The 12087-nt window shown below is 38.4% G+C and overlaps 1 protein-coding gene across 2 annotated transcripts in view; it reads right to left on the bottom strand.

The window, feature by feature from the left end:
- Window positions 1-11317, bottom strand: part of LOC148862184 (auxin response factor 17-like) — a 12250-nt gene extending 933 nt beyond the window's left edge. The window contains exons 1-14 of one of the 2 annotated variants that reach the window (XM_088984747.1): window positions 10054-11317; window positions 9290-9402; window positions 8512-8610; window positions 8374-8430; window positions 8130-8285; window positions 7956-8040; window positions 5486-5576; window positions 4087-4251; window positions 3885-4007; window positions 2576-2651; window positions 2320-2467; window positions 1265-2179; window positions 993-1183; window positions 276-466 (exon numbers count right to left, since the gene is read on the bottom strand). In XM_088984747.1, the coding sequence (XP_088840873.1) occupies window positions 276-466; window positions 993-1183; window positions 1265-2179; window positions 2320-2467; window positions 2576-2651; window positions 3885-4007; window positions 4087-4251; window positions 5486-5576; window positions 7956-8040; window positions 8130-8285; window positions 8374-8430; window positions 8512-8610; window positions 9290-9402; window positions 10054-10096 (2453 nt within the window). In that variant the 5' untranslated portion in view covers window positions 10097-11317. Of the gene's footprint in view, window positions 1-275; window positions 467-992; window positions 2180-2319; window positions 2468-2575; window positions 2652-3884; window positions 4008-4086; window positions 4252-5485; window positions 5577-7955; window positions 8041-8129; window positions 8286-8373; window positions 8431-8511; window positions 8611-9289; window positions 9403-10053 lie in introns of both variants that reach the window. The other variant, XM_088984746.1, reaches the window with a different exon arrangement.
- Between the last annotated feature and the right edge of the window lie 770 nt (window positions 11318-12087).

Below are 12087 nucleotides of genomic sequence, written 5' to 3'. Positions count from 1 at the left end.
ATAGATATATAAAACTGATTGCCTGCATATTGAACAAAATGGAAACGTAAATGCAACAGTTACTGGTTGTCTGCATATTGAACATATAATGCCATGACCATCATGCACGCAAAGTACAAGAAATCAGAGCCATTGGGAAATAAGCTTTACAGCTTGAAATATATGAAAAATTCAACTAGTAAACAAGCTGAACTGTTAAGAGCATATATAGCCTCAACAATTACAACTCAGTATAAAAGCAATAGAAAGTGGAGCTGTGAAAGGTTGACACTTACTGCCAGGGATCATCGCCGAGAAGAAGAACATCGTTCTCCCGGTCGACGAATACAAGCTGCCAGCCTGATCTCAGAGGGTCCTCCAATTGGCCTTCAAGGCCAAACATACGTGCGAGCTCACTGCGCAGTTCATGGTAGCTGCTGAACCTAGTAATATCCAGTGACCTCCCAAAGGACCCTGATTTATAAACCTGCCAGGAATTACAGCATCCAGATCAAATTACCAAGGAATAAATTCAAATACTAGACATCATAAGCAAAAGAAAGAAAGCATGTTATATGCACACTTAGATAAGTTGAAGTATAACTATAACCACCACCACCATCACCATACCCCCGAAAAAGGTAATAAGAAAAGGTCACAACTAAACACTGCACAAGAAGGTAGGTCACAACTAAAAACCAAAATCCTAGTTAGTAGTTCAAGTCACTTGTCCAATATGGCTACAATCTAATTGAACTGAATGACATCCAGACATCTAAGACCTCCACCCTGCCTATGCCATAAACAATGCAAAAGCCGTGAGCTTGGAACTAGAGATCAAACAGCCAACTCATTGATCCAATATAACTCAAGTCAGGTTTGCATGGCCAAATCTAACCTAACTCAATAAAGCCCAGCTCTTACTGTTTCGATGTATAAAAGAAGAAATATTTCACATCAGTCAACAAGAATGCTCATGGAATTAGAATATATTGATGATATATCTAGCTTACCTTCACAAAGGTTCTTGTTGGTGGATTCACTTGGCCCACGTTCTCTGGTGACTGCAGAAAGGTTGATTCATCCAAGCAACTGGAAGTTGTGACAACCGGATTAAGTGGGAATTCAGTGCCTGTTGCACTGACAAAATTAGAAGCGAAAGGCATGGTTGCCGAATCGCCCTCACTGCCAACACCTCTGAGGCCTGACATCCCATTCTGCATTAGAAGTGATGAGGAATCTATATTAACACCAAACAGAAGATGGCTTTGTGGATCCGTGCTACCTTCTTGATCTACTGAGCATTCTCTACCAGGGAATGGTGGCAAAGAGATAGAATGCTGAGAAAGATTTGTCTGTGCCGCAGCCATCTGTTCCACCTGTGGAAGGGCACACTGGGTTCCTCCAGAAGGGAGTAGAGGTTCAACTGCGGCTCTCTTGGGAAACCAGGTGGTAGAAGGGATGAGAGGAGTGGTCCTAGGCAAGTTAAGAAGGTGGGATGTTTCATCGTGGGAAAACGAACCCAAAAGACTTTGAATGGGAGAAACAGCAGATGTGGTTATAGGGTGGCTATTGGAGCCTACAAAATTTGGCTGCTCACAGAATGAAGATATACCCTGTAAGGATGGAGGTTGGGACTGAGAGACGGAAGCAAGGTGTGACATGGCAGACATAACATTTGGGATCTGTTGTTGATCAGACAACTGTTGTTGCTGTTGCTGTTGCTGTTGCTGTTGCTGCTGCTGTTGTTGCTGCTGTTGCGGCTGCCGTTGTGGTTGCTGCTGTTGGTCATTAAATGAGTGGCGTTGTTGTAACTGTTGTTGAAGAAGATAAGCCTGAGAATGGGGCTGATTTTCTTGAACATTTTGTAAAAAGGGAAGTTGGGGTTGAGACTGCTGCAACATTTGCCTTGGCATTAGAGAAGTAGCTCTGTTATTGACATTCTGAGATTGTTGGAATTGCAGAAGAGATGGGGAGGCCTGTTTAGAAGGATCCAAGGTCCTCATTTCCTGAAGGGCAGCAGTAGCCATTGCCTGGTACATATCAGGTTGCAGACCTAGAATAGAAGCATCCAGCCTTGGCTGCACCCAGGGTGTAACCCCAATTCCCTGGAAATTTAGGGATTGAATACCCCTGTCTCCACCATCTCCACGGAGCCACATGAGTGGAGAATTAATACCCATATCATCATCCTTGATTCCTGTTTGGATCAAAAGAGATATTGCATAGTAAGATTTAAATTTATAGCCAAGAAAGGAAATTGAAAATATTATGCCTTTTTTCCAGCCTTTTTCTTATGAATAACTTTTTGCAAGCCTTAAAAGCAGTAAAAGAACATACCATGAAGTGAGGGTAGGCCAGGTGGCCATGGTCGCTTAAGTCGGAGTGGGAATGGAGATGGATACATAGGGAATGTTGTTAAAGGTTCTATCTCCCAAAGTGACACTCTAGGCTGTCTTTCTCCTGCAGTGGACTCATCCCAGCCAACCTGGATCAACAGAAGCAGAGCTCACAAGGATAAGTGACCCTGAAAGATTCCTAAAATCCCCCATCAAACATAAAATGTCATAAATCAAATCACTAAGATCACAAAAACCTTCACAGAGCGCCAATGTGAGTTTGGCCAACGAACAGGATCCAAGTCACTGATACCTGTAATTGTACCCATGTACCTAAAGAAAAATTATAATTACACAATTAGAAAGCAACTATTTATGCATCCAATGGATGCAAAAGAAGGGAATATTAATGTGGAAATTGGAAGAATTTAAGTAGCATCTCCAATTTTTAGAATGTAACAAAAGCTCACAAACATAAAACAGCGTAAAACAGGAGTCCTAACTACCATATTCACAGCTTTGAACAATAAGTTGGCACATAAGGTTGCACTCCTCAAAGCTTATTTCACAATAAATAAATAAATGATTAGTTACAGCAAAAACTTGACCATAATTATCAAGGCATCTAGGTGATTCTGGGTGACAGTGGTGTGCCTAGTCACCCAGACAATAAGATTTTATAAAATAAAAAACTAAATTTTGGTTGGTTTCCCTAGTTTTATATACCAATCAGCATACATATTAATTGGAAAATAGCATTTCTCTTTATTAAGAACATTACAATTTCCTATCAAAACATGACAAATCATCATATCTAAAAGGCAATAGCATTTTAAATATATTAATTTCAATATTTTCAAAAAGAATAGTAATATAATATGGATTTAATAGAGCAATTCAAAATCAAATTAGCAACTGAAGAAAGCTATTATTTCTTTTTGATAAAAATTCAAGATAGAAAGTATAAGAGAAAAAGACAAGGATGAACCAACTATTCTATTAAATGTAAAAGAGAAAAAAATAAAAGAAAAATAAACCTCTTTATCCTTCTTTCTTTCTCTTCCCAAAACCCTTGAATCTTTTAAATTTCAATAGTAATATAAGTTATTTATGTAGTATGTAATAAAATGTATAAATACAAATATTATTAAGATGTAGCCTATAGTAATAATATTATAATAAGATGCCTGTCTTATGATTTTTGTCACCTAGGTGGGTGACATAAGACATTGATAAGGTGCCCAACCAAGGGAAACTAATCGCCTAGGTGATACCTTGACATTTAGAACCTGACTCACTTTACATTCATAAGCATTTTTCAACATCACAGATACAAACATTATTTTTGTGGTTTTGCCCAGGACATTTCATAGAGCACCCTCAGATGGTGTCCAAATTCAAATACCCACATCATCTTCCTCTTTATGCATACAGGACATGGTGGACCAAAGAGCATTATCAAGCTCCCCATGGAAAAGGGAAATAAGAATAAAATAAAATAAATGTTAAACACGTAGAGAATAAAAAGGACAAAGATAAGAAGGTAAACTTAAGAATGAGACCAACCGTCGGACACTTGATTCTTCAGTCTCAAACAGCATCCTGAAGCGCATACCAACAGAAACACGTGTGTGATAGACTGCTTTGACATATTTGGAAAGAGGTATAACAAATTCTGATGGGCTTGCCCTGAAAGGAAGGAAAGGCACAATTGAACAAACAAAAAAAAATGAAACTTCCAATTTTTCCAAACCAGAAGTCACTCTACCTTGGGTTATAAAATATAGTGAAACGACTGTTTGTTGCAGCTGCATGAGCTGCTGCTGCAAGGAGCCCTATGTGCATGCTGTCACTTGATAGAACTGATGAAGGCATCACAGTTTGTGGCCGATTGGCCCGCCGGATTCCAAGTAGTAGCTGGTTCTTTTCGTTCCTTTAAGGAAACATACATTAGTGTCAGCAGTTAGTAATACCATAGATCAATGATCAATAACTGATGTAGAGATTCAAGATAAGCAAAGTCAAAGTGGGAAGGTGATGATAGAACACTTTTGTTGACAATCCATAGATATCAAGAGATTGGAGAACTATCCAATCAGGTAAGTTTTTCAGTATCAAGCATAGTTTTCAAAGCGCCAAGGCAAGGCTAGGCAAGAAGGAGGGGGGGGGGGCGCTCGTCACATGGTCACCTAGGCAAGTACCTTAAATAAAAATTAAGGATCCTAGAGTAATTACCTAAGTTTCATAGTAACCACGAACCAGCAACCTTAATAAAAAATAAAAAACAAAAAGTATGAACTTTGTATTAAGACATAGAACATCAATATATCCACAAGAAAGAAAAAGAAGAAAGAAAGGATAATAGAGAAAATACAAGGGCTGAGCCACCATTTTGGTCCTAGGAAAAGAACAAATGGGTAGAAGAAGAAGAATGTACCAATTGGACAAAACTTCAAGTTCTTCCTTGCTTATCAATTTCGATTTTGAAGTTCTCAAGGGTTCAACACATCAAACACCAACATGTGTGTTGATTGAACCCTAACAAATAAGAAAATGATAAAGAGAAACTAGAATATAAAACCTACGAAATGAATAATTTAGTTTAATAAATATGTACGTTATTATTGTACAATATAATCTAAAAAATAAGGAATATACAAAATAGTTCACAGTGCCATGTAAGAAATAGCATGGCATTTAAGAATTATGACTTCAAGGCCTCTAGTCTTCTCCTTCATCTTTTCTTTTCTTCTTTTCCTATAACAAAAATAGGGGGTTCAGCCCCTATATTTTTTGAATTTTCTTTTCTTTCTTCATTTTCTTTTCAAGAATATGTTGATTTTCTATACTTTCACATGAACTTTATACTTTTCTTATGAAAATTATGGACAATTATTAAGGAAATATGGTTGTGGAACATAGGGAATTACCCTATGCTATATATTTTTTACTTAAAAAAAAATCCATCACCTAGGCAACGCCTAGGCGCCCCCTATCGCCTAGCCTCGCCTTGGAACCTTGAAAACTATGATCAAACTCCCACATGCAGAGAACATCAACAGTAAGTAGAAAGGTTATTCCTCTGGGTGATTCTTTACCAATTCAAGCAGTCCATGGGAAACAAAAAAATGAAATCACTGATAGGAAATTTAAGGAAAAGAGCATACCAGATAAAAAGGACAGAGTCACCAGCAACAAGTCTTTTTGCACTTACAAACACACTCCAACCTGTTGTAAGAAGATGCCTCTTGGGCTGACCTGCATTAGAAGTGAAATCAACTAATGAATATTTGTTTCTCTCTTCTTTACAAACCCACCACCTTCCTTTTTTGGTTATTGAAGTTTGCATTGTTTTCTACAGCATATAAGAGAAGTGGTCACTGAATGATGTAGCCAAGGCAAAGAAAGAGTTGGGATACCATTGGCATCATAAGATTACCAATTGTCTGAGATTTGTAGATGAGATTCATGACAGCAGGAAAACGATTATTGCTCATTATTATTTCAAGAAGTATGCTTACTTTACTATGTAACTAAGGTTAATGAAATTAAGGATATATATTTTCTAAATATGCAACTGCCAAAGATTTACATGAATATCTTTTAGTCATTCATGTCCTAAGCAGTGTTTTAGAAAGAAAGTGATACCTTTCTCAGCCTTTTGGCTAAGATCAAGTTTTAGAAAATGCACCTAGGTTCATAGGTGATGATCATTTTGCAGGGAACACATGACCTGAACCTAGGAGGATCCAGTGCCTGGTGTAATGATAAAATCTCAGGCTGAGAAGAGTGAGAACGCAGGTTTAGGTCTGAGAGCAACTACTATATATAAAACAAAGGTTAGGTCCAAATCCGGTCTACCCACCTCTCCCAAAAGCCAGATCAATGTTGGGCAATGGGCCTAATGGCCCCACCTTACCTAGTGAGAGTCTCACCTGGCTTGCTATTGTAGCTTGATGAATTAACTTTGATAAGAGCACTTCATTTTCTCCCTTATAGTTTTTCTTACAAGTTGTATGGTATGAGAATATTCCAGAAATAATGGCACCAACATCTTAAAAAGCACAAGATTTTTTAATTGTTCAAAACCACACAATATTTACATGGAAATTTAAGCTGAATTGCTGTGGTCCAATTGAAATTGGCGACTCCATTAATGCTGAATTGCACTCACATAAGGGCTGGGTGTAGCTGTGTGTTTAGGCTATAGAGAGCTTGATATTGAAAGAAATCAAAGGTTGTAATTGGATGGTTGAAAGGTAAGTTGCTTGCATATACACCCCCCCCAGCACAGGGAGGCAAGTTCTTCAGCATCCAGGTTGAGCATCTAGTTTAAATAGGTCAATGGAAGTACAAATTCCTCTGCTGGTTCCCTTGCAAGGGAAGATGTTAAACAGGATTTGTCCATATTGGGAGGCATCTGACTTGGAAAGCAGACAACTGTAATAAAAAGAATGCTGAACTCTGGTATACATACACCGATACACACACACACACACACTCAGATTTATAGGAACTAATAAGAAATACTTTAGAGGAGGCCTAAGAGTTTGTTAGAGCTATTAAATAGGATTAATTAGGACTAATAGGACCTCAAGACTGAAGTTGTTATACATAATACATATACACATATATATATAAAGGGCAACCCAGTGCACAAAGCTCCGGCCAATGTGGGGTCTGTGGAGGGACAGATGTATACAGCCTTACCCTTGCAAATACAGAGAGGCTGTTTCCAATATTTGAACCCTGGTCACCCAGGCCGCAATGGAGCAACCCAAACATTGTGCCAAGCCCCACCCTATACATACATACAGTCATACACATACATATATATACATGTATGTATGTATGCATGTATGCATGTATGTATATGTATATTATGTATGTACAAGGGGCTATTGCCTGATACAATGGTAAAATCTTGAGCTGGCAGACATGAGAACGAGGTTTCAATTCTATTCAATTAATTGTGATCATATCTATACTTCAAAAATATTGTAATTGTTATCATAAATCTTACAGAAAGTTGAATTGAATCATGAATCTTATCATAAATCAAAGATTATTAATTTTTTTACAAACCTGTCAAAAAAATGAAAAACAAATATTACTAAGAAGGATAAATGTACATAGAAAAGAGATATTTCCCTATTTATTTTAATCCATATTTAGCATTTGTGTCCTTAAAAGTTAAAACAATAAAATTTACCACTTCTACACTAGAAGACGATATAATCAACCTCCATTTGAAAGTCAATTAATCCACATACAATTGTATAAATCATAAAATTCATGAACCAAATCATAGGATTCAAATGATAATCATACAACTTTACGGAAAAGGTTTCAGACATACAAGCAGTCCAAAATTATCCAGAATACAACAAAAAATCCCAACTCCAACCCAGTAGTTCCACCAGCAACAAAACATTCAACATCTCAATACTTGAAAAATGTTACTAACATGAATAAGTTGCCTCAAGAGACAAGAGTGGATGCTACACACATTTTAAAAACCAAATAGATAAATTTCAGATTTAAGAGTTCACCAGACATGTAAGCATAAAGCAGCAGGAGTGACAAACAAGAAAGTTCACAAATAGAATCATTTTCTAATAGTATCAGAAAACTAACCGCGAAAAATATGTCTGAATTTCCATTCATTATCATGGAGATCCCTTGCAATCAACTCTTGAGCAGGAGGTTGCAGGGAGAAGTCCTAAAGTAGTGATATACAATAGTCAAGAGACCAGCTTAGATGATAAAAGATGTATGGAAAACTTCAAAAAGATATCACATATAACCTACCAGTGGGGGGAAGACTTTTTCAGCTGCTCGGCGAGGCACAGAGAATCCTCCATGAGTACTAGTGTCACTTGCAGTCAATGTCTTGCAAAAATAGTTTGTTGGCTGTTTGCTGGGTGCACCCAATTCAGCAGGTAGGTATGCATCCTTTTGCTCTTGCTAAAGAAAGAAGAGAAAAGGTAAATGAATGTGCACAGGCAAAAAAAAAAAAAAAATCATGAACAGAAATCAAGACAAAGGATGTTACCAGACTCAGCGGTTGCAAGGTCATCTGAGCATATACTTCATCAGTCTCCACATCTGCCTGAATTTGACAAATTTTCAAATTTTAAAGAGCAGGCTTTAAGAATATCCAGAATCAATAGTTCAGCAGAACAGAACTTACATGCATGGTCACATTGTGAAGCTGACAGATTAGCTGTGGTGGTAAGTTTGGGTAATTAGGGATATGGGCATCCACCTCCTTGTTGGTAGATGCAGCCACCTGCATGGGACCAACAACAATTTTCTCAGTATTTAACATTAAAGAGGTGGACTTAAATTACCAATGAGACATTCTGTAATATGCGTGACTTTCTTGAGTAACATATAAGGCAATGGCATAATGATGTACGAATGGCCATAAGCTTTTGAATGTAGAATTAGTGTGTGGATAGAAGAGCAGTCTTTGCAGGGTTGTTATCCTGATGAAATGAATATAGGCATGAAATAAACAGTAGAAAAAGTAGAGTAAGATGAGCCTTAAGCTCAAGCTAGGGAATTGTCACTATAAGAAGTTGGTCAAATAGAAAATGGAACTTAGAAAGTGCATACAAACATGGAACTCTGACCTGATTACTTCCAGCACTATTCAAGGATTGCAAATGCAAAAACTGCATACATACATGCATATAGAGACAGACATGGATAAAAGATATCACACATACATCAATGTTTCTTTCCATAATAAACAAAATACATATAAACCAGCAGGCAGCTAGGAAAAATGCTGCTTTGTCATAAATCCTAACAATTCAGCAACGATCTTGCTCCAAACAAATATAAATTATTAACATTGATACCAATCTATTCTTTTTTTTTTATTTATTTCCTACCAATCTATTCATATTCCATCAGATAGGCAATGACAATGACATTTGACGAGACCATAGATGTAGACTAACCTGCTCACTGTGACCCTGGGGGAAGTAGACCACACGGCTTCCAACAGGAGGCAAAGAAACAAGAGGTCCCGCACATGCATGCCATAGCTCAGAATTCAGACATCTCTTTTCCCCTGCAGAACATTTCGCAGAGACTGATGAAGAAACAAACTTGGTTTTGTACATTTAACAAAAAGGGGTAGGATAGTTAGCAATAATATCAAAGACCAAGGTCATGGAGATGACCTCCCCTATTTCTCTGCTAATAGGACAATTTTCTGTCTAGATATATAATTCAAACGGCGCTATCGTGACCACAATCCCCCCAAATATAGCGAACGATAAAATTTTGCAACAGAACGCCGGCCGGAAGGCTGAATTTGGAAAGAGCACAAATGCATATAAAATAATACAAACTACAAGGTTTTGCACTCTATCTACATATTTGTATTTTTACTCCTTACAAACGGAACCGAAGTAAAAAATTAACTTCAGAGAGGAATTGGCAAATTATCACGGTAAAAAGCGCTTGGCTGGAGAGACCGTGAAATCCTAAGAACCCTGTCATCACACCAAAAACCCAACAAATCATATTCTAACAAAGTAGGGGGAAGAGGTTACTGTGGTGGTAGAAGAGGAGGAGGAACGAGAAGAGGAGTGCCCACAATCAATGAAGCACGACGCCCGAGGGTAATTAACCAGAAAGAGGAAAAGAAAAACAGAAGTGCAAATACAAACTCGAAAACCACCAAGATATACAAAATGTATGGCGACTGTAAGCTTACCTTCCTGCGTCTGATGGGTGAAACCCGACGAAGAGAGTCTCATTTCTGCGGGTTCGATGAGACTTCCGCACAAGTCTGGTTACTTGCCAACCAACTCAGGATCCAAAAGGGTTGCCGCTAACCTCAATAAACAAGCAAAATCTTCGTAAACAGACACCCCTTCAAGCAAAAACCCGCTACCTCCCCTTCCTTCTCACAGAGAAAATCAGCTTCCCTCACTCCCTTCTCGCCACAAACTACCATAACTCTGCTTCAACCCCTCGCCCAACCACAAAGCCCGTCCAAAATTCCAATTAGTTCTTAGTGTCCTCGCTCTGTAAATCCTCCAATCCACCAGAAATACCAAACGAGAAACCAGACGCCAAACATCCGAAACTGAAAGAGAACCAGCTCCAACCCCCTACCACCCCAAGGTTCACCCAAAACCGGGTCCGCTACAAAATATAATTCTCTTCAGCCTCATTCGTTCCAGATCGTCTCCGGCCAAACCCCAAGCTTACAATCTCCAATCCACAGCTTCACGCAACGACCTTCATGCAGAGAACCCACGCATTTCAACTAAAATCCAGGTCCCGCTCCCAAAATAAAGCAAAAATGAAATCACCTTCACCACTTCCAAAACACTCTTCTTCTGATCCTCTCGGCTACCAAGACCTCTTCCTAGGGTTTTCAATACTCACCAGTCACCACCCACTAACCCCTTCCTTGCCTGCCCTTCAGGATGCTAATAAGAAAAAAAAAAACAAAGCCAAAGACATGCATTCCAGTACAGAACCCCCCCACCCCCCCAAAAAAAAAAAAAAAAAAACAGAACAGATGAAACACACAATCCCTTCAGATCTCAGCCTTTTAGACTCCAAACCATGAAAAAACCCACACCACCCGAAGTGCACCAGAAATTCTAAGCAAGCTCCACTTCAGGCCAAAATGGCTTCTTAAACCCTAGGTACTCTAGATCTCCACCTGAAGTACACCGAGACAGCTCCGGATTCGTCAATTCTGGCAACGAATCGTGCATTTCAGGACGAATTAGACATCCAGGATGGGTTTAAGAGGAGAATGATCGGAATTTACAGAGCATTTCTAGACGCTCCATCACCGAAATTCCCCTTTTTAGGTTCTTTTCAAGCTTAGTCTTTTTTTCTTTCTATTGCTTTTTTCAGTAAGAGAAGCGAGCTGCTGCTTCTGCTAGTGCTGCTGCTTCTGCTAGTGCTGCTGCTTCAGATCTCTTCCTTTACCTCTCTCTCCTTTAAACCAATGAATCACTACAACCGCCATTATTTTCCGCTGGTTTTTTATACTTAGAGAGAGAAAGAAGAGAGATAGAGAGAGCGATGAGGAGAGAGAAACAGAAACATAGAGAGAGAGAGTCAAATTAATTTCTTTTATTTGTTTAAAATAATTTCTATTTTTTGCTTTTACTGTTTTCGACTTTATTGTTCATATAGTTCATACGGACAACTTACGTACTAGTTCAAACATGGATAAATTACCAAAATACCCTCTATTTCTTAATCTGCTTAACAAGAGTAAAATCGACGCAAAACGACGCTACGGCAAAATAACGACGGAGAAGTAGCTTTCTGCACGGTCGCCTTGCAAAAGCGCCATCTGGAAAAAGGTGAAGTGGCTGAACTGAATCACTTAACGTTTTTCTCTTCCGTGGATAAATCAGCAACAATAGCATTTCCTGTACATTCCCCGCCATCACAGCGTGACCCAAAATGGCCCATTTGTGGCTACCAAACATAAATATTCTTTTCTTCACATATCAGGGTCACAGCTTGGACCGGGTTAGCCCCAACCCAACTCAAAAAAACAAAAAAGTCAAATAAGGTTGGGGCGGGTTAATGTTCTGATATTTTTTTTTTATTTTCTTTTTAGGGTTGAAGAATATGAACCTAATTTTACAAATTTTGTATAGATTTCCCTACCTTTTCTTACATTTTCCTTCAAACCAAACATAACCTTAGGGTTAAAGCTTTGGACAACCTGATATAATACAATTTTAATATGAGTTCAAATTTATATGTA

This window comes from Nelumbo lutea, chromosome 4 (assembly GCF_056320005.1).
Source record: "Nelumbo lutea isolate HS-2025 chromosome 4, American lotus-T2T, whole genome shotgun sequence".
NCBI lineage: Eukaryota > Viridiplantae > Streptophyta > Magnoliopsida > Proteales > Nelumbonaceae > Nelumbo > Nelumbo lutea.
This window is presented reverse-complemented; position numbering and strand designations above follow the sequence as displayed.